This window comes from Mustela nigripes, chromosome 1 (assembly GCF_022355385.1).
Source record: "Mustela nigripes isolate SB6536 chromosome 1, MUSNIG.SB6536, whole genome shotgun sequence".
Taxonomy (NCBI): domain Eukaryota; kingdom Metazoa; phylum Chordata; class Mammalia; order Carnivora; family Mustelidae; genus Mustela; species Mustela nigripes.
This window is the reverse complement of record NC_081557.1, coordinates 104251067-104272938: the sequence shown is the minus strand read 5'-3', so window position 1 is coordinate 104272938 and position 21872 is coordinate 104251067. Positions and strand designations below refer to the sequence as shown.

Below are 21872 nucleotides of genomic sequence, written 5' to 3'. Positions count from 1 at the left end.
ATGATGGAATGTGAAATCACAACCCTTGACTGTGATCGTGTAATTGGTAACAAGCAATGTGGTCCGTGAGTGGTGACGCATGGGGACTGCAGAGAGGAACGTTGTCTGGTGCAAGGATCGCCTCCTTTCAGGGGCTGCAAGAAATGAAACCAGACTGTAAGAAAATTAGGTCAAGGGCAAAATAAATGACTGGACTTTGCAATTCTTATTTTTTCCTCTGGCTTTTCCGAAAACTTGTAGGGTATTTGCATAAAGAAGTAACACAGTGGCAGAAAAAGGAGGAGGGAATGATGTGACAGGGGTTAGAATTGTAGCTATTGGGGGTGCCTGGGTGTCTCAGTGGGTTAAAGCCTCTGCCTTCGGCTCAGGTCATGATCTCAGGGTCCTGGGATCGAGCCCCACATCGGGCTCTCTGCTCAGCGAGGAGCCTGCTTCCTCCTCTCTCTCTCTGCCTGCCTCTCTGCCTACTTGTGATCTCTGTCTGTCAAATAAATAAATAAAATTTAAAAAAAAAAGAATTGTAGCTATTGAAAGGTCTGGGGACATGTTGACTATATTGATGAAGCTATAGTTCTAATTGTTTTTAAAAATGAATGCCTTTTGGTTTTAGGAATTTTATAACTTGGACAGTCTATCCTTATTGGAAGTGGTTGACTTGGTGGAGACCACTCGAGATGTCGTAGATGATGTGTGGAGACAAACAGAGCATGACCACTACCCTGAGTCGCGAATGTTACATCTCTTAGACATCATAGGTACTGTTGAAGAAGTAAATTTTTGAAACTTTGGAAGGCTGTCTTACTTTGTTTTCTAGTTTTTCCTCCAAGCTCTTACTGAAAATGCTCCTAAATGTAGTAAATGTTGCTTATAGTAATGCTTAGAGCAGATCATACAGGATTAACCAGAAATTTGTCTGTAGTTGGTTAATTTAAATCATATGTGGCAAATTCTTTGACCATTAAGGCAAGTAAATTTATATAGATTTTTAGTCTCTATGCATGTATTAGCTTAAACTTTATTTTGTAATGATTTCACAAGTCTTTAATATGTATTGGTTTACTTGTTGGTACTTAAAGTGCATATATTTTTTTGACCTAGAAAATACCATTCTCTTTATTATTCTCAGGAACTATTAGACAAGTACATAAAGGTAGATGTATAAGGGTAGTTACGGCAGCATCGTTTTAATGTGGGAGTAGAGAGAAATAGCAATTGAAAATTGGTCATATAATGCTATCTCCATACGTAGTGTAGCCTTTTGAAAAATTGCATGTATTTTTGCACTTGTGAGATGCACATACTACCTTGAAAGATGCAAAAATACAAAGAAATATTTTGGGTCCAAGGATGTGCATGTAGGATTTCATAGATCCTTAGTTTGCTAATACGTTTATTTTTGTCATAGAGTTTATTCCATAATTATTTAGTACAAACACACTTCCATTAAAAAATTTGCTTTCTGGGGGCACGTGGGTGGCTCAGTGGATTAAGCCGCTGCCTTCGGCTCAGGTCATGATCTCAGTGTCTTGGGATCGAGCCCCACATCGGGCTCTCTGCTCAGCAGGGAGCCTGTTTCCCACTCTGTCTCTGCCTGCCTTTCTGCCTACTTGTGATCTCTCTCTCTGTCAAATAAAATAAATAAAATCTTTAAAAAAAAAATTTTTGCTTTCTGTTTTATTAGGTGGTTCGTTTGGAAGATTTGTTCAGAAAAAGCTGGGAACTTTGAATCTGTGGGAAGACCCTTATTATCTCGTGAAAGACAATCTGAAAGCTGGCATTTCAGTTTGTGAGCAGTGGGTGACGGCCTGTAATCATCTGACTGGTCAGGTGTGGCAGCGCTATGTTCCTCATCTGTGGAAAAAAGAGAAATACTTTCCTGAAACACTTGACAAACTTGGCAAACGCCTTGAAGAGGTATCATTTGATTACCTGGGTCTTTGACATACGTGTGAAGTAGGTTCTCTCTTGTTTGTGCATAGATTTTATAATTAGTAGGTATTATACATCTCATAGGAGTTATTTATGTTTTGGGGAAAGCATAATAATTAAAGTTAATGTGAGATAATTTTTGGCAGTCATGTGACTAGTACCCAACTAAGGGCTGGTTTCCACCTGCTTGCTTTTTTAGGTGCATGACTGTTCACCTCATAAGTTGTGAACTTCTATTTTGTACTTCTCTGTTGTGAAAAAGATAATCAGACCCCTGTCCAGGAATAGATGCTCTCAGACGTTCTCTTGGCACTTGAAGTTGTGAAGCAGGGACAGCTTTTCAGGGAGTACTCGGTGGAAATATTTGGGAGAGCTGTTTAATTTACATAGGTTACAAGTTTCAGTGTAGAACTTACGTATATAGCGTGAGGGGATAAGCAAAATGAGAATATGCAAAGATTGCAAAGCTGACTTTTCCCCTTTGTGCTTATAGTTCTTTGGGGATTTTTAAAAAACCTTTTCATTATGAAAAATTTCAAACATGCACAAAAGCAAAACAGTATAATGAATGCCCGTGTATCCATCACTCAATTTCAGCAGCTGCTGGCATTACTCAGTCTCTGTTCTATCTCTGTCTACCCTGCCTTCTCTTGGTTTTTGGAGTATTTTTAACGCCAAGCCAGGAAATTGTATACATACACCCTTAAAACAAGCATAGTACCACCATCACACTCAACAAAACCACAGTACTTTCCTAGTACCATTTTGTATTTAAGCAATGTTCCATTGTCTTGATTGTTCCAGAAGATTTTTACAGTTAATTTACTTGAATCTGGCTGCTTCCTGGGTGAGCTGTGTAATCCCTACCGGGTAAGTCAGGAGACATGCAGCCTCGATTTCCCGCTGGCAGGAGTTCAGGTTGCTCTTGGCTCTCCTCATGATGCTCTGCCTTCAACTCTTCCTACGCGTCTACCAGCCGCGGACGATCGTGAGCCGTTGTGATGTCGTGGTTCTTTAGTTCTTCTGTTCCTTATGCATCTCTTGGAGATGATGGAAGAACATTTTGTCATCAGTTTTTTAGTTACCCTGAAATAGTTTGTACATGCATGGCAAAAGACACAATTACCTTTTTCCTTGGATTTATCATTTTTTAGACTGATGAACAAGTTAGTGTCAGAGTTAAGTTCCATAGGCAATTAATGGAATTTTTTTGGTAGTATCATTCCAAAACCATGAGTTTTTATATTCTGTGAGTTTCAATCTGTTATGCTTATTGTTAGCCTCAAATTGCTCCATCTTTGGGCATCAAGTGCCTATTTTAAGTTGGCTCTTGACTTACTTTGACATGAAGCCAGTATTTCTTTGATAACTTCCTTACTTTTAGCGCCCTCCCCACCAAATGTACCAGCCCAACTTGGACATTTTCTGCCTCATTCCTGGAATTAGTCATTGCTTTCAAGAGGCTGGTTCTTTTTGGTGGAAAATGGTATTTAGCAATGACAGTCTGTGGGAAAGAGCTGAATGTTACTTAGTTGTCAGTGCTTTTAGGCTTTCTCAGCAGATGGGGTTGTTAACTTTCATTTGAGTTGGAAAGATGAATAGAAACTACTGATACTTGTTTCTTTGAAGACACCAACTGAAATGAAAGGTTATAGTGATTTTACCAACTGTTTTGATTAACTTTTAATTGTTTTTGGAAATGTTATTTATTTGTTATTTCTAAATTGAAATACCACACATTTTATTCATTTAAACTATACATAGTTTTTTGTTTTGTTTTTGCTTTTTTTTTTTTTTTTTTTTTAAAGTAGGCTGTATACCCAGCTTGGGCCTTGAATTCATGACCCTGATAGTAACTGACATGCTCTGCCCACTGACTCAGGCAGGTGTCACTGTTGGTGAAAGTTTCAAACACCAAGTGCAACAATTTGTTTCCCAGCTGTTTGTAAATTATACGTGATAGGGTTGTGAACGTATCATTTCACTGTTGGAAGTGCAATTTAATGCAGAATAATGAAAATCAGAAGTTTTTACTATATCATGGACTCTAAAACGTACTTAAATGAACCTTAAACATGGCTTACCCATATTTAGAGTCCGTGTGTTTTCACCAGGTTTGAGCACTTAACTGTGAGGAGTGCGACAGTGACCAGCCTCCTTGAGCAGCACTGTGGTGACAATGAGTAGTAAATCTCAGGTTCCTGTTCATTTACTCCCTTCAGTGAACCCAGTTCAAAGAGACTCTTGCTGAATATATGTAGATTCTAGACCTTTTTGTGTAGCTTTATCAATTTAAATAAATCTGTTTTAATATTTTATGTTTTAGGTTTTGGCTGTTAGAACAATCCACGAGAAGCTTCTTTATTTTTTACCTGCTGGTGAAGAGAAGATCATATGTCTGGCTCGAGTATTTGAACCTTTCACTGGCCTGAATCCTGTGCAGTATAATCCATATACTGAGGTTGAGTCTATGTGTTTTTGTCTGTATAACTTCCTGTTTGTGGTGTTCTTCCCAAGGGTAGATGTTGAAAATACTAAAAGTCTAATACTATTATTAATTTGTTTAGCCTTTATGGAAAGCTGCAGTGTCTCAATATGAAAAAATTATTGCACCTGCGGAACAAAAGATAGCAGGAAAGTTGAAAAATTATATTTCAGAAATTCAGGATAGTCCACAGCAGGTAAAATACTGGAATATTTTACTTTCAATACTTCCCACAAGCTGGTTTGGGAGGTATTTATGTATTTACTGAGTTGATCGACTTAGGATGAACATGGACTTTTTTATTTTATGTTAGCTTCTTCAGGCATTTCTGAAGTATAAAGAGTTGGTGAAGCGTCCAGCTATAAGTAAAGAATTGATGTTGGAAAGAGAAACTTTACTGGCAAGACTTGTGGACTCAGTTAAAGGTAAAAGTTTATCAGAGATTATTATAGTGTTTGAGAAAATATTTTTGTAGGTTACTTTTTCTTGTATACCATTTAGGATTAAGACTATATTTTACAACATTATTTGATGAAGATTAATTTACTGTTTTTGTTATAAATTACAGATTTTAAAAATTAACTAGTTATTTTCTTACTCTATCTCATTTGATGCATGTTAAGTTCCCTGAGGTTAAAGGACCAAGTCTTCAGGTTTTTCTATTCACAACCTTTCAGTTAGTACTTGGTACACGGAAGGCACTTAGGAAGTCTTGGCTGACTGGGTATAATTTATTTGACTTAAATTTTACAGATTTTCGGTTAGACTTTGAGAATCGATGCCGAGGAGTTCCTGGTGAAACGTCTGGACCACTTTCTGGCAAAAACCTTTCAGAAGTTGTTAATAATATAGTTTGGGTTCGCCAGTTGGAACTGAAGGTATTAGTTTTAATAGATGTTGAAGAACACTAATTGTAATGTGCCAAATTAATATGGAAGTCACTGTAGAACTCTAGTGAAAATGAAAAAATATTCTCTGCGTTCTGTGGCATATCTGTCTAATTTCCATGTGAAGTATAGAATTCTGGAAAAGTGTACAGAGGAGGTTTGAATGATCTGCTCATTTTCTAGGTAGAGATAATTAGCACATTCTTTATCATTCAGAGCAGTTGTCCCAGGTGAAGGATCTTCTCAAGGAAATGTTAAAGAGGAATTCATCTTTTATGTATTTTCAAAGGATTTTTTTAATCCTTTGAGATTATCACTGTAAAATCTGAGTAGTTGCAGAGGCCGTTGGCAAGTATGTTTATGTGGGTAAATCATTCTAGGTTGAAAGAAAATTAAAGGAAAGGTGAAATGTAATTAGGACATTGCCTAATGTAGTGTCCATAATTTATGGATTTAACAGCTTTTCTTTTAACGTTTCAGTATTATCAAAATGGATCTAAGAATCTTATATATTCACTAATGTATATGGCCCAGATGGAATAATGTGTATTCCGTCTGACTCGCATAATGGGTATTGGCTGGTTGCGGCCTGTGACTAAGAGCAAGCAGACCCAGAGTGCTGTGAAGGCTAGCGCGTTGGAGAGTTCTGCTGACTCATGGCTGCGTTTTTGATGTTCAGTTTTCTGAATAGAAACTGTCAGCTTTCCAAAGTGCTGTCGAGTTCTTTGTACAACAGTTGTGGAAGGAAGACATTTCTTTCCTCTGATTGCCCTTCAGATTCCCAAATACTGCGTGAGCGCTTCACCAGAGCAGTAAGCAAAGGACGGCGTGAGTGCTGCCCTGCAGCAGCGATGCTGAGTGCGTGGGGGTCTCGGCAGGATTTCCCTCATCCCACCGTTCCCGCTATGCCTCGGCGCCTTCCAGCTGGGCTATGCTCTTCTGAGTCGTACAAGTCAGAAGCCAAGTAGGGTTTGATCTGCTCACATTTGCTGACAGATCTTCTATCTGACTGTTTATAGGTGAATAGGAAAGTAATTTCTGAACCACACATCAGAGAAGGTGGTTCACTTTATGCTAATTTTGTTGTATTAAGAAATTCTTAAAAAAAAAAAAAGATATTCTTGTAATGTTGTTGTAATGTGGCTTTTTAAGGTGGATGATACTATCAAGATTGCAGAGGCTCTCTTATCTGACTTGTCAGGGTTTCGATCTTTCCATCGAAGTGCCGAAGATCTGTTGGACCAGTTTAAACTGTATGAACAGGAGCAATTTGATGATTGGTCCAGGGATATTCAGTCTGGTTTGTCTGATTCCAGATCTGGCTTGTGGTAAGTATAAATGCGTTAAATCGTGAAATCCGTGCAAGAGTCCTGTCCCTTGTGGTAGTAATGTAAGTGGCAAGGTGAAATTTTACCTCTTCTCTCCTTTGTCCTAACTTGCTGCTGCTCCTTAAAACATTTTCTAGTTAGTTTTTGGTGATTAACTGTTAAGTCGCTAATGTTGGGAACTTGGAAGGTAGAGTTAGTCAGTTAGTTGACTGCCCTCTCCCCTGGCCGCGCTTCTTCTGTCTGTTTCTTGGGTCTGCAGATTCTCATTTTAAGATGAGGCCTTCCTCTCTCGTGGTGTTGCTGTCAGTGCTCATATGTGCTTTTCTGCCTTTTTACATTGAGATTATTTACATGGATACACACACACATTATAAACTATAAAATTTGATTATTTTAAGCTCCTTGAGGGAGGAAGTAATCTCTTCCTGAAATATTCCTGTGGTGCCCACCAGAGGGTTAGGGTTTTCTAAACACTTACTGAGCATTATTGAACCTAATTTAATTGTTAACCTGTTGTGATGTGTTTTTAAAATGGATGATCTGGGAAAAAACCATGGTTTCTTTGTTTAGGTCAACTTACCTTAGTATATTACTATATTTTAGAAACTGGTCATGTTTTTAGAAACTTGTTACTTTTCAAAAGAGTAACTTCTGCTACTTTGTCCATGATAGGAAATTGTTTATTTTTCTTATTCTGCTACAAAGAATACTTAAACTTAAGGGAGAGCTTCTTACACGGAATGAGTGGTTTTTTCCCTTGTCTGGCATTTTGTATGTGGAGGAAGAAGAAAAGAACCAAAGTGTTCTGGGGTGTGATGGGGTGTAACGTTGAAAGCGTTCCCGCTTTCAACCTAACATGTGCCAGATGGTCCAGGCTGAAGAAGAAGAGTTTTTTAGTCTGCTAGTTTTGGGAAATGTTGACACTTGTCTCACTGCGGCTCTGGTGGAGAGCCACTGTGAGTGACAGCATGGGAGGGGCTGAGACCTTCCGTAAAGAAGCCCGTTGAGGGCTGCTCAGCTCAGTGTTTCCCATGTGGCAACGAATCACTTGGACTCCCGCTTTTTCTTTCTGGGCAAAACTCTTAATCGTTCTGTAGAATCAGCATGTTTCAGAATATGTTTCAGGATATGCAGGTGTGTAGAAAGTAATTTTGAGGATTAGTTCAAAGAAAATCACCATTAAAATTTTCTGACAAGCTTTATGTTATGTTACAGGAAAGTTGAGGCTCATCACTATTGTTAAGTCACTCTAAAGTGCCTACTTTTTATTCTGTGTTATTGAATGTGTCGATAAATCGGTGGCATGGACTTTGCTTTTCAGTAGCTTACTTTCCAAAACCTACAAGTTTTCTTAATTGTGAAAGTGGTTTGAAGGAATAAGCATTGTGTAGTAAACCTGATCCTGGAAGGGAAGTTGTGAAACTATAATCCTTCTTGGTGAATTTAGTGTAGTATTTTCATAGTCATGCTGACTCGAGTGTCCTGATTTAACAATTGCTACTATAGCATTTTCAGGAAACACTGAAGGACAGTCCTTAGAGAAAAAAGGTAAAAGGTAGAGGGATGAAATATTTGACTCTCTCTCTTCCTACCATTTTGATGTTCTTTACCATTGATCCTTCAGTAAACATATTAAGTAAGTAGGCTGACTCAAAAAACCCAAGGTACTGTTTGGAAAATGAATCAAACCCTTCTCTATGGTGAATATGATGCCAGTTTTGAGCCTGAGCTGAAGGCTAAGAGATTGATTTTCCTGGTATCAGAAACTGCTTGGTGGACATATTAATGCGACATATTGGACATATTGGACATAATGGACGTATTTTGGATATTGTAGTTTATTACCAAGATCTGAATTGCGAGACACTATGTGAAAAAAAAGGTTGCTTGAAAACTATAAAATTTTTTTACCTTGAATTAATTTTATATTTACAGAAAAGCTGTAAAAACTGTTGTGTTTTTCGTCTGTTAAAAGAGTGAGAACATGAATCTTAAAAATATGTTTATTTTGTAGTATCGAGGCTAATAGTCGAATTATGGAATTGGATCCCAACGACGGATCATTGAAAGTGCATTACTCAGATCGGTTGGTGGTTCTTCTGAGAGAAGTTCGTCAGCTCTCTGCACTTGGCTTTGTTATTCCTGCCAAGATACAGCAAGTTGCAAACATTGCACAGAAATTCTGCAAGCAAGCAATCATTCTTAAACAAGTATGACATTATATTTTTGAGTATATGACCATTCTGAGTTCATTAATTACACTATTTTAAGGGGTTTGTTTTTTAAATTTGATTTTTTTAGGTAATAGAATAGCACAATTTGGAAATTATGATTTGCTAAATGATTATATTATAAATTTTGCTTTGCAAATCTAGGTAGGAATTCATTAATTTGTGGTATTACTATTTTTAGTCATTCTATTTTAGTCAATCTTTGAAAGCACAGGCTTGCTCCCTTCTGTGTCCTGTGTACTTAGTGTAACACAGCAGGAGCTCAGATGGTGAAGGAATGATCGTGCGCTGTCTGTATTTGCCTGGGGAAATCTATTCACAAGAGCTGCTGCTCGGGAGCAGGTGTGTAGCTGGCGTAGGGAGTGTGAAGTCATAGCTGGTGAGACAGTAGCCTGGTCAGACTGCTGTAAGAGTGTGTGTGCTTTTGCTTCTAGTTTTCTTGATGAGGCTTTTTCTTGGACTACTATTGTGGTACAGGCTAAGTACAGTGGATATTCTCCACCAGATAAAGCAGATTTTCATATGTACTAGTGGAAAGAAGAGGACTCTCTGTAAAAGTACTTAGGAATTTTTTTTTTTCTCTTGGGGAGAGAGAGTGATGGGGGAACGGACAGAGTCTTAAGCAGGCTCCACGCCTAGCACATGAGCCTGACGAGGAGCTCAATCTCACCACCCTGACTCTGAGACTGGGACTTGAGCTGAAATCAAGAGTGGGACGCTAAACTGACTGAATCCCCTAAGTGCTCCAGTGAGGAAATATTTTTTAAGCACATACTCTGGGCTAAGAATTTTCTGAGGTGCTGGGGACACAAAGATTACAAGAAAGTCTTTAAACTCCTTAGACTTGTGCCATGATGCCCACTTAGTGGGCTTCCCTGAACTTCTCCTTTTTCCCCAAAAGAGTTGATATGCCCTCTTCTGTTCATCATTGTGCCGTGTAGGCATCTCTGTTTTCTGGCTCACTGATTCACAGGTACTACTGAGTGCCTCCCACTCGCTGGACGCTGTCATTCTAATTTGGGAGATAGCAAACATGTAGTAGGTAGTTGTAGGTCATGATGAGTACTTTGAAGAGAAAGAAAACAGAGGAAAGATACAGAATGGTCAGGGTAGGCCTTGGTAAAGGGTAACGTTGAGAAGGGGTATGACAAAGTGACAGCAGAAGCACACAGGCGTCTGGAGAAGCACTAGTGCATGTGGAGGGAGCAGGTCCATGGTGGGTTCCTGAGGCAAGACTCATGCAGTGGCTTAGAGACACGGCAGGGCGGGGGCGGGGAGGTGAGGCTTCAGTGCAGGGACGGTTTGTGCTGGGGCTGACGGCCAGTTGATGGCCAGCTTATGTGCGATATTTGTACTGATGGAGGGCCGTGGGTGTTGGACTTGGATTTTATTCCTGACTATATTGGAAGCCATTGGGATTTTGGATTTTATTCTCAAGTGCCCTGGGGAGTCATTGGAAAAGTATGGTATGATTCATGTTGAAGGAAGGACAACTGTGGCTTCTTTGAATGCTTTGAAAAGAAAGTAGGAAGCCACGACTGGAAATGGGCACTGGTCTTGTCAAGAAACAAGGGTGCTTGGACTGGTGTGGGACTGATGGAAGCGGGTGAGATGGCTAGATTTAGTACGTTTAAGAGTATAGTCAGTAAACATCACTGATGTGGGTGTGAAATACAAGTTAAGGACAACATGAAGATTTTTTTGGTCCTAGAAATGGATTACATGTTATAAGCATATAAAGCATATAAAGAAAGAAAGAAAGAAAGGAGCAGAGAGTTGTAAGAACGAAGACTTGCGTTTTTAGTATTTGACATGCTTTACTGGTTTCCTCTGTATTTCCCTTGATATTATGATCTTCTTGATTGCAGGGACTGGGTTTTATGATCTTTGTTTAATCAGCCCCAGGACATGATTTGGCAAATTGTAGGAACTCAACACTAATTGTTCATAGCATACATAAATGCTACATTAGAGATGAAAAATAGTTTTGTTAAATCTTAGCATGAAGATTTCATGAATTTAATAAAGAGCTAATATTTCCATTCAAACAATTAAAAATGAAAACAAATGAAACACTAAATATGTTATTTATTATTGATTATTACTAACTGGACTTTTACTTTGTAGGTGGCACATTTTTACAATTCCATTGATCAGCAAATGATTCAAAGTCAGAGACCAATGATGCTACAGTCTGCATTAGCGTTTGAACAGATAATTAAGGTAAATGGACTTTTTATGTTGTTAGAATTAGAATTTACATGTGAGGTGTTTCTCTTTTAGTTTTTTAGTATATCCTTCTACTTAACATTGATTAAGGTTTTGTTTTGTTCCCCAATGACTTCCTTCACTCTTAACAAGTAACATTTTTCCAACTATAGATTTAAACAGCTACATTGTTTCTCACATATTAAGGCACTGAGTTTGATCAGTTGACTTCATGTGTGTATATACAATTGGTGTGCTGTTACAGTTACTTAGTCACTGAAGTATGAGGTCCTTATATATTAGAAAAAAATCTCCTGATTTTATAATTCGGTATTAATTTTTTTATCTGTGCTTATTCAAATATGCACACATATGGCATTAGAAAAACCTAGAAGAGTTTTTAAACTGTTACTTTGTGACTGGGGGCTTTTTGAAATTTACATTTTTAGCTTTAACAGAACCTAAAATGTTTTAAAAATAGGTAGAAGGGAATAAACCCTTTCCTTCTTGTTTTATTTGAGGTGGATTGCCAGTTGTGGTCCTCCTCCAGACTACCCCCAGGTTCTGTGATTTTCTGGGAGGACTGATAGGACTCAGGGTGTAGTTGTACCCAGAGCTGGTTTATCATGACTTACTGCAGTGAGAGGATACGCAGCAGAGGCAGCACAGGGAAAAGTACACGAGGGTGAGGTTCTGGGGACGCCAGGCACAAGCTCCCAAGAATCCCTCCCAGTGGAGTCGCGCTGGCGTTCTTCTCCCCCGACCCCAGCAATAAGCTGTCCTGCGTGTGAAATGGTGTCTTACTGGGGATGCCATTAGTGACTCAGTGCCCAGGCGCTTACTGGGGGCTAGACATGGAGTTATCTTCTGCCTAACATGTACCAAAATTCCAGGTTCTTGCGGGGGATTGACTGTTGAGCATAAACCTTCGTGTTTCGGTGTAGTGAGCCAGGCCTAAGGGTGAGGTGGTGGGAGGCCTCCCGGGTGCAGGGTCAGGTGCCAGGGACGGGTCTGTGTCATGGAAGCAGGCCTTCCGAGGGAAACCATGGCGACCTCCTCTGCCAACTCTGTTCTGCACACTAGATCTCAGGCTTCACATTTACTATAAGGCAGATAATTCATATTAAAAATTATATTAAAAACGTATTTTTTTAATTGCCAAAGCTCAGTATGAGTTTATAGTGGAAAGTTTAAAAAATAATGGCAAACAAAAAGAAAAAAACTGTTTTAAATATATACCATCAAGGGATGGCCATTGTTAATAATCTGGTGTATATCCTTTCAACTTTTTTGGGGGGCATATTTATAAGAGTACTTTTGGGAATGGGGTAAGATTTTATTATTTTTCACCTAATAATGTTTAATTATATACCCTTAGAACTTTTTCTTCTTTGATAAATACATTCAAAGTGGCATCTGTTGATATTTCTATGAGAAATTGGGTTGTTAGAAGTAAATAAATGGATATAGCCTCTGTTAAATGAATCTGAAGGGTAGATAGAAACTAAGAAGGACAAAGAACAGGGAAGTTTGTCTCAATCCCCTTGCCGCTCGCTGGGTTGGAGAGCAGGGCCTCTCGTTTAACTAACTTCATCATCTCTAGGAATGCAGCAGAGGTAATTACTAGGTAAATGTTTTCACGGCTGTCCACAGAGGTTTCTCTCGGATTGATCATCTTGTCAGTTTCACTCATTTTTCAGCTACTGGTTGAGGGTCTCCCGCATCCAGGCGCAGTTGTCCTGCGTTACTGTTGCCTACATCAGGGACGTCTAGGAGCCGGACTGCTGCCTCACTCTCTTCCCCACTCCGTTTCCCCGTATTTGTCCTAAGTGTGAGGTACCCTCTGCATTCAAATGGGGTGGTCCTTTTTGCATCAGTCATCAAGTAGGATTTAAGAAATTCAAAGAATGAGGATAGTTTATTTTCTTCATCCCTGGGTTTTCCTTTGCTTTTTGCGGTTCCCACTGAGAGTCCTACCTCTGGCCAGGCATTGGGAGCAGGTTTGCTGGAGGCAAAGTCTCTTGGTTTTCCGTTGTCAGAGAATGTTTTTATGCCCCTGTTATCTGAAGGATGTTTCACAGGTGCAGGTTGCAGGTCTCAGCCCTTGAGGACTGTGGTTCCGCGCGCTGCTGGCCGTGCAGTTGTAGCTGGGAGATGCCCTGGAGTGGGATCATGGTCCCTTCTGTGTGAGCGCTGTTTCTCCCTGAAACAGGGAACTGTGGTGAGGGGCCTGGGTGAGCGTGTGTGCTCGGCGTTCTGCTTGGCCCAGCGGACTCTGTGCTGAGGAGGGTGAGGGACGGCCTTGCGCAGCCTCCCAGGAAGGGAGCTGGAGGTCACGCCCCCTCGGGCCTCGCCAATGCCTGCCTGTGAAGGGCGGCAGCTCGCAGTGCCCGAGTCCTGTTAGGAAGCTCGGGGGGACTCTGCTGGCTCCCTGGCCCCACCAGCATTACCCCGCGGGGGCTGCCCTGGCTGGGGACGTGGAGCACTGCATGCTTGGGACAGTGGTGGACAGCAGGTCGGCTCTCTGCAGAGCGGTGCTTTCTGGGCTGGTGTCTGGCAAGAGTACAAAGATGTTCCAGGTGGAGGCTCGTCCACTGGCCGCCCTGTGTATTTGGAAGACAGTAAGGACACGTGCGTCTGTGTTGGCTCAGGTCCCCAGGCCTCTCGGTTGCTTTTTTCTGTTCCTTCTGTGTGTGTTCGTTGTGTCATCTGCTTCTGTTCTGTGTGTGTTTCTCTCCAAGAGGAACTTCGAAGGGATGGAGCTATTCAGTTTTGCCGGACTGCTTTGCCATTTATAAAATGGAAAAGTACTGTAAGCTTTTTTCTTGCAAACCAGGGGTAGGGACAACTGGTCTTAAAATGTCTGTGGAGTCTTCAGGAAAAGAGAAATGCATTTAAATGCTAAATGACACTTGTTGTATTTTAGAATTCAAAAGCGGGAAGTGGGGGAAAGTCACAAATTACTTGGGATAATCCTAAAGAATTAGAAGGCTACATCCAAAAACTCCAAAATGCTGCTCAGCAACTTGCCACCGAAAATAGGAAACTGAGGAAATGGCACACTACGTTTTGTGAGAAGGTATGTTTTATTTATAAAGTTGCATAGGTTATGACGAGTATTATTTAAATGGTATTTGGGATATAATCCTAAGGACTTTTTATTTGGAAGTCTAATTATGTAACAGACTTAAAGTTGGCAGGAACAGTATGAAGTTCACACTTACTTCGACTTCATCTGTTAGCAACTTGCATAACCGTAGCGCGTCTAACAAAACTAGGAACTAGACGGCTTTGAGCTTCCAGCTTTCCCACTGATGTCCTTTTCTAGGATCCTGCCTTGCATGGAGTCCCCGAGGCTCGGCAGGCCCCTCCTCCACAGACTTCCCTTTGTTTCGTGACCCTGGTATTAGTAGTTGCTGGCGGAAGGCCTCTCACTGTGGGCTCCCTGTGGGCTTCTGTGCCATTCTCGTGCGATGGGGAGGTATGCTGCGTCTCGCTGTAGGCGGAGGTACCTGATCTTTGGTTTAGGTGCTGTCAGGTTTTCCACTGAGAAGTCATTGTTTTCCCAGGGCTCGGTTACTTCTTGGAGACTGTTTTGCCTTACTTTTCAGGTGGTTGTTCTTATGAATGTTGACCTGCTGCGGCAGCAGCAGCGCTGGAAAGATGGATTACAGGAGCTGAGAACCGGCTTGGCGAGTGTGGAAGCTCAGGTGAGGCGTGCCTTACGGGTCCTGCACTCTGGTATCCCCCCTGCCGAGTGTGGCTCTAAACTGATGAAAAATCTCGCATGAATTTCTAATTGAGAAGTCTACTGAACCCCATACAAAGACCACAGGTTGGCCATGCTTTCACATTTCAAAGTTAAAAAGGGAGTTTCCATTTGCCTCATGGAATGCCAAGTTTCTCAGTTCTGACTTTGTAGTTTCTCTGAAAACTTGGTGCTTAAATTTTGTCATTGCCTAGTTGCCTTTTAGGTGATCCTGCCATCTGTAGGACACAAAGCTGAGGTTAGAACCCTAAAAAATGAAATAGCTCTTTCAGTATGTGTGCCCCTTTTTTTGGGTAGAATTTCAGTTCTACCACATCTTGATAGGAGATGATGTATGTGACAGTGGTGGACACAGAGCCCACCAAAAATTAAAAATTAAAGTATTAGAAATTTAAAAAATTTAAAGTATTAGATTCAATATATTTATGGTTAAATGGAAGCAAATGAGTGTATAAACTGTCCTGAGCATCCTCGTGTTTTAGATTGATCATTTACAAATGTGCCATGGAGCATTTAGGGAGGGAGAGGGAGGAGAAGAGCTGTACTTGATGGGAATTTGAGGAGGAGGACCAAGAAGTTCATAAAGTAAACCAGTTTCTGTGAGTGGTTCTTCTGTTTTGTTTTTGTCTTCAGCATCATAAAGTCCACAGGTAGAATCTACTTGACATTAACTCGATGTTTAGGTGTTGCTGATCGTTAGCGTATTACTTATGAGATGAGAGATGTTGGTGTTCGACTCTTATAAACAGTCGCATGGCACGGAGCTGCTGCAGAGCTCGACAACGTTGAGAATGACGTGTTTGGTTTTTGGTTTTGCTTATAATTTTACGTGGTGGTAGAAAAGCTTTAAATGGCAACCGCATTCCGGTACGTGGTTTTTAAGAGGTGTGAATTACCCGCTTAGGGTTTCCAGGCGAGCGACATGCGGGCGTGGAAGCAGCACTGGGACCACCAGCTGTACAAAGCTCTGGAACACCAGTACCAGATGGGCCTGGAGGCCCTGAACGAGAACCTGCCGGAGATCAGCGTGGACCTGACCTATAAGTGAGGCACGGGGCGCCCGGGCTTGTCCTCAGCCTCTGTGTTCCTCCCCGTGCCCATTTCAAAGCGATTTCCTTGTTTTTAGACAGGGGCGGTTGCAGTTCAGGCCTCCTTTTGAAGAAATCCGGGCTAAATATTACAGAGAGATGAAGCGGTTCATCGGCATTCCTAATCAGTTTAGGGGAGTGGGTGAGGTCGGAGCCGAGTCTCTCTTCTCGGTTATGATCGATAGGAATGCAAGCGGATTTTTGACTATTTTCAGCAAAGCTGAGGATCTGTTTCGGAGATTATCAGCTGTTTTACAACAACATAAGGTACAGAACACGTATTACAACTTTCATCTGATTGCATTAGTATGAAGTGGGCCATCTGCTGTGTGTCTTGTGTGTCCTCACGTGGGGCGGAGGGTCAGCACTGGTGGTGATGACACAGCCTGTGTGGATTCCACACCTGGGAAGAGAGTCAGGCTAAGATTTTTTTGTCTTTGACTATTTGAAAATTGAGAAACTGGTTGTTGCATCAACATGGAACGGGACAGGATTCTGTGGTGTCAGTTTTAATTCCTCTCAGGAAAATATATCCTTTTCCTCATGCTTTGGATCAAGAGCAAAGCATGGAGCAAAGTGATGTCATGAAGATGATGAACTGTTTACTTGGAGGGAATCCTGCCGGCCTCCCAGGCCCCGCCCCGCTCCTTGCTGCCTCGACAATGACGGTGATTGAGAGTCCAGCCAGTCTCACCCCTGCATCTGTGATGCTGCTTCTCTACTTTAAGTTTCTAGAATGGGCTGGGTCTGGATCCTTTCAGATTTGTAGTGTTGGCTTCACCAAAGTGATTCTGTGTAATTGTCAGATTTCAGAAGAGAATCTTAGAAAACGGATTTTTGTGATCTCTTAAAAAAAATTTCACCATTGTAATAATACTTTTATGTGTTACATAGTTTCTTTATTCATTCTTTAGGCTCTGCAGTAATGGCTACATTTGCATACTTAAGTTGAAATTTACATGAATACCTTACATTTGTACCTTTTAAATCAGTGTTAATGTTGGACACTAAGCTTTTAAATGTTCGCGTATTAGTAACTAAGCTTTTAAATGTTCGCATATTAGTACTGTTTCTTTACTAACAATGTTTTTCATTCTTCAAATAGGAATGGATCGTAATTGGGCAAGTTGATATGGAGGCTCTAGTGGAAAAGCATCTTTCTACTGTCCATGATTGGGAGAGAAATTTTAAAGCACTGAAAATAAAAGGGAAAGAAGTAGAACGACTTCCAAGGTATTGGAAGTTAAAGTTGTATTTATGCACCATCACAGTTTCTGCCAGGAGATGGGAAGGGTACTCCTCGTTTGGTGGTGTCAAAGTCAGGTCACCGTCTTAACGCCTCTAAAGCTCAGCTCTGACACTTGACTGTCATCAGAGTAAGATGTTGCTGAGACCAAAGAAAGTTCTCTTCTGGAGGTTCTGCTGTTTGGGACCTGGTCGGATAGAGGAGACTGGGGTGGGAGACTTGGACACAGACCTGGCATGCGGATCTCACAGCTGACTCAAGTTTCATGTGGCCTCACTTCCTTTTGGAGGGCCCTGGCAGTCACCCAACAGCGTGCTGCATCTGGGTGTTGCCTTAGTTGTAGGAGACCCTTTGCTGGGCATGTCCTTACCTACCTGCTCGAGAAGGTAGCTCCCCCATCACTCTCTGAAATTCGTGGCCCTAGAACCACTCTGCAGTAAGTTCTATGAGAGGCCTATATAATTGTGCACATATTACCTACAATCTCACTTTTACTAAATCATTTGTCTATTCATCCAATAAATATTTGCTGAGCATTTATATTATGCAAACTTTGTCCTGTGGCAGTATAAAGTTGCTTGGTGCACTAGACCCAGAACCTCACGTTGCTTACTCTCTGGCAGTGCACTGAGACGTGACCGAGTGCGTCTACACAGGGGTTGAGGGGGTTGGCTCGGGGTCATCTGATGATGGCTCATACCAGCTCCAGGAGCTCGACAGCCACTGCAAGCCCGTGAACCTCAGTTTCCTCAGCTTTAACATAGTTACCACTGTAGTATTTATCCGGAAGGGTTTTGAGAATTCAGTACGTACTTTGGCTACAAAATACTGGTACAGATGGAATTGTGAGTAAATGCTAGTTACTGTTGTTATTGCTAGTATCAGAGCAGTGTGTTTCATTTGAGAGGCTGAGCTGAAGACTGTGGAGACACACAGGATGCTGACATCCCGTCCATTTGGGTCAAAATCAGGGAAAGTCTCCTTAAGGTAGAGATCTTTGAACTAGAACTCTGACAGCTAGAGATGAGGATTGAAGGTTCAAGCAGAGATTTCCAGGTGAGGAATTTCTATGCTGGAAATCAGAAGTTGGTTAATTGAGAATTGGGTGAATGAATATTTTTTAGGAACTAGAGGGAAAGTTCGTGGAAAGGGGCAGTTAAGGAATAGATATGGGAGAGGGTTCCATTCTAAGGTGGGAAGTTGGAGTTTCTCCACATTCGAGTGGTTAGTTAGCTCTTGAAGATTTCTCGACGGAAGCGTGTCAGTACCTGAACAGTAGGGGTGTCAGTCTGGAACTCATGAGTCGGGTGGCGGAAACAGATCCTGGAGGAAGAGAGGTTAGTCTGTCAGAACCACAGTAATTAATCGAATTAAGTTGTTGGTACTCAACATGGGAGGCGGGAATATTAGGAAGTATTATCAAATACTTGGGGGATTATGAGGTTTTGCCTTTGGCAGAAGATGAAGGATGACGAATAGTGAAGAGACGAATGACAGGTGAGTTTGGGCTGAGATGACTTAGATAATGATACCGCCATAGTGGCGCGTCTCTCTGAACCCGGCTTGCTCGTTGTATTTGCCCGCTCGCGGACCTCGGCTGCTGTCAGTGTAACCTGTCTGTCCTTCGGTGTACACAGCCTTCCTAGCCTGCCCGCCGAGCTAAGCAGAAGGAAAAGAATGCCTGTGCTGCATGCCTTTTCTGCAGTTTGCTCTTGTTAATGATTAGCACGAGTTCATGTAAGCGCGAGTCTGCGCTAACTCACACACGGATACTGTTTCATGGGGGCTTAGGCTGTACTGATGTAGGCTATGAGGTTAGAAAAGTGATACTCTCATGTATTTCGGATGCTATAGGAAGGGTATGATTTGGGGCTAGGTCGTCTAGGGCCAGGCCATCCTATCCGTGGCTGAAGGGACCCTCATTATACGTTACCAATATTTTTGAGTGAAAGGTAAGTTCAGTCTGTCCACAGGATTCTGTAGTCCCTGAGTATAAGTCTGCTGCCCTCAGACTTCTTGATGTTAATTCATTCGCAAAATATGGTATAATTTAATTTCTCGGGTTTGCTAAAATCGTCTGTCAGGTATTAGGAATTTTGACATTTTATGTGTCACAATTTCAAAAATTATATAAAATTTCACATAGCAAACAAACTGGCCCTTAATGTTTTGCTGGTGAAGAACTGGAGTTTAAACCTTTACAGCTAGTGGGTGTTTGAGAGTACCTAAAGCTTTAAGGGAAAATTATATTTTTAAAATAGAAGTGAGGATTTAACTCGTACAATTTGCTATCTAAAATGTCACCTGGCTCTGTGCCTCAAAAAGGATGAGGAGCTTTCTAAGTAATCTTCGTGATCACAATTTCCAGCCTTCTTTTAACTTTGTATGCTTTAACATAAATAAGAGGTTTCTTCAGAGGAACAAGTCTGGTTCAACTTCTGTTTACTCAGAACATTTCAAATTGCCTTAAGGATACTGTGCAGTTAGTGTTCTTAAAAGTGAATGTCCTTTTTCCGATCATTAAAACAGCACATTTGTTGTATAAATTTTTTAAAATATAGAAATTGCTCTTAATATTTGATGTTTTGGAAATATTAGTATGTATACTTAAATATTTGAATTATACTATATGCTGTTATTTAACACTAAATAAATAATATAATAATATATTCCTGATTAATAATAAATAATTATTTAAATTAAACTTAAGTTTAAATAAAAATTAAACTCAAATTAAGGTAAGTTATAATAATTAATTAATTAATTAATTGATTAGTCTTGTTATTACCTAGTCCTCAAAAAACTTGATTTTTAATTGTATGGATATATAATAATTTAGCCATTTTTGTATTTAGCTTTTTAATTATTTTTCACTATTATAATTGATGCTTGGAAGTAGATACTTGTGTATAAACTTTAGAGTCCGCTCTGGAATTTTCCTTAGGATAAATTCTAAAGGTGAAGTTAATAAGGTAAACAATATGCCTATTTTAAAATGCTTGATAGATCTGGCTGAATTGCCCCTCACAGAAGTCGCACGGTTTTATACTCTGACCAGCAGTTCTGAGTGTTCTGTTGCGCCATACAGTTGAAGATATGAATTAACAATTCATTACATTTTTGTTGATATGATAGGTATAAAATGATATCTTAATGTTTTATTGTCTTAGGGCCTTAATAATCTATATTCCCCCTTCTGTCTTTGTTTTCTTTTCCTTATCCTTATTGTATGCACTTTGCAGAATTGGGAATTCATGTTATAAATATTCGAATAAGTACATTACATGCCGTGACAAGTAAAGGGCTTGTCGATATTTAAATATATTCATGTGAGACTAAAAAACTGTAGTATTGTAACAAAATCATTGTTTACATGTGTTAAAACTTTGTAATAGTACATGGAAAGCATTTTTACTAAATGAAATCTAATTGTGCTTAAAGATCACGATAATACTTTCTGATTTATATTTTGAAAGGTATTATGTAAAATCATTATAGCGAGACTCTTCTCTAGTAAGCGTTTCTCATGGCATGCATGTCTGTTGGCATTTTGCAGTGCGGTCAAGGTGGATTGCTTAAATATTAATTGTAACCCTGTGAAGACCGTGATTGATGATCTCATCCAGAAGCTGTTTGATATGCTTGTTCTTTCTTTGAAGAAGTCCATCCAGGGTAAAGACACTTTTTACTTTTTATTTTAACTTAATTTTATACATAAAGGCATGTATTTTGGTAGTTAGGAAGTGTGAATCCCAATGATGATTAAAATCAGCCAACCTGGGCGCCTGGGTGGCTCAGTGGGTTAAGCCGCTGCCTTCGGCTCAGGGTCCTGGGATCGAGTCCCGCATCGGGCTCTCTGCTCGGCAGGGAGCCTGCTTCCTCCTCTCTCTCTCTACCTGCCTCTCTGCCTGCTTGTAATCTCTCTCTGTCAAATAAATAAATAAATAATCTTTAAAAAAAAAAAAAACCTATTAAAAAAAATCAGCCAACCTAGAAAGTATTATGAAATGAAGTGTGCTTAAAATGATAATTTTAATAAAATAGGAAAGTCCATATCCAACTGTTCAAGCTCAAAAAATGAAGGGTGTTTTTACTATTTGTAGTATGAGCTACTCTTAGTTTGTTGTATATGTTCCTGACAGAGGTAGATAATGCTGGTAGAATGTATTTCTTTTTCTTTTTTCTTTTTTTTTTAAATTTATTTGACAGACAGAGATCACAAGTAGGCAGAGAGGCAAGCTGAGAGAGAGGAAGGAAAGCAGGCTCCCTGCTGAGCAGAGAGCCTGATGCGGGGCTCGATCCCAGGACCCTGGGATCATGACCTGAGCTGAAACCAGAGGCTTTAACCCACTGAGCCACCCAGGCGCCCCATGAATGTATTTCTTCTTATCTCTTCAAATTACCACTGTTTTCCAAAATACCACATTGTTTCTTTTTCGATTAAACTGAGATATTCTGACATATTATCTAGAAGACTGGAAAGGTTACTAATTTTGAGTATAATTTACTAATAATGAGTACATTTTAACTTCCTCAAAATTTAGAGGTATAATGTGAAACAACTAAACTTTCATGACAAGAAATTTTTTTTTTGCTTATTCTGTATTTTAAAGTTTTGTTGTTTGAGCAAATGAAAATTTAAGTTTTAATGTATGCTATGTAGTGATCACTTCTAACACTGATTTCAAAATGGTGCAACGG

At 40.3% G+C, this 21872-nt stretch overlaps 1 protein-coding gene across 6 annotated transcripts in view; it reads left to right on the top strand.

Annotated features, from left to right (window-relative positions):
* Positions 1 to 21872, top strand: part of DYNC2H1 (dynein cytoplasmic 2 heavy chain 1) — a 256601-nt gene that overhangs the window by 7779 nt on the left and 226950 nt on the right. For all 6 annotated transcript variants that reach the window (XM_059418474.1, XM_059418477.1, XM_059418470.1 and 3 more), the window contains exons 5-19: positions 611 to 755; positions 1682 to 1914; positions 4256 to 4390; positions 4497 to 4610; positions 4728 to 4839; positions 5168 to 5292; positions 6454 to 6629; positions 8644 to 8839; positions 10988 to 11083; positions 13995 to 14147; positions 14680 to 14778; positions 15742 to 15881; positions 15964 to 16192; positions 17031 to 17158; positions 20728 to 20843. In XM_059418474.1, the coding sequence (XP_059274457.1) occupies positions 611 to 755; positions 1682 to 1914; positions 4256 to 4390; positions 4497 to 4610; positions 4728 to 4839; positions 5168 to 5292; positions 6454 to 6629; positions 8644 to 8839; positions 10988 to 11083; positions 13995 to 14147; positions 14680 to 14778; positions 15742 to 15881; positions 15964 to 16192; positions 17031 to 17158; positions 20728 to 20843 (2197 nt within the window). The remainder of the gene's footprint in view (positions 1 to 610; positions 756 to 1681; positions 1915 to 4255; positions 4391 to 4496; positions 4611 to 4727; positions 4840 to 5167; positions 5293 to 6453; positions 6630 to 8643; positions 8840 to 10987; positions 11084 to 13994; positions 14148 to 14679; positions 14779 to 15741; positions 15882 to 15963; positions 16193 to 17030; positions 17159 to 20727; positions 20844 to 21872) is intronic.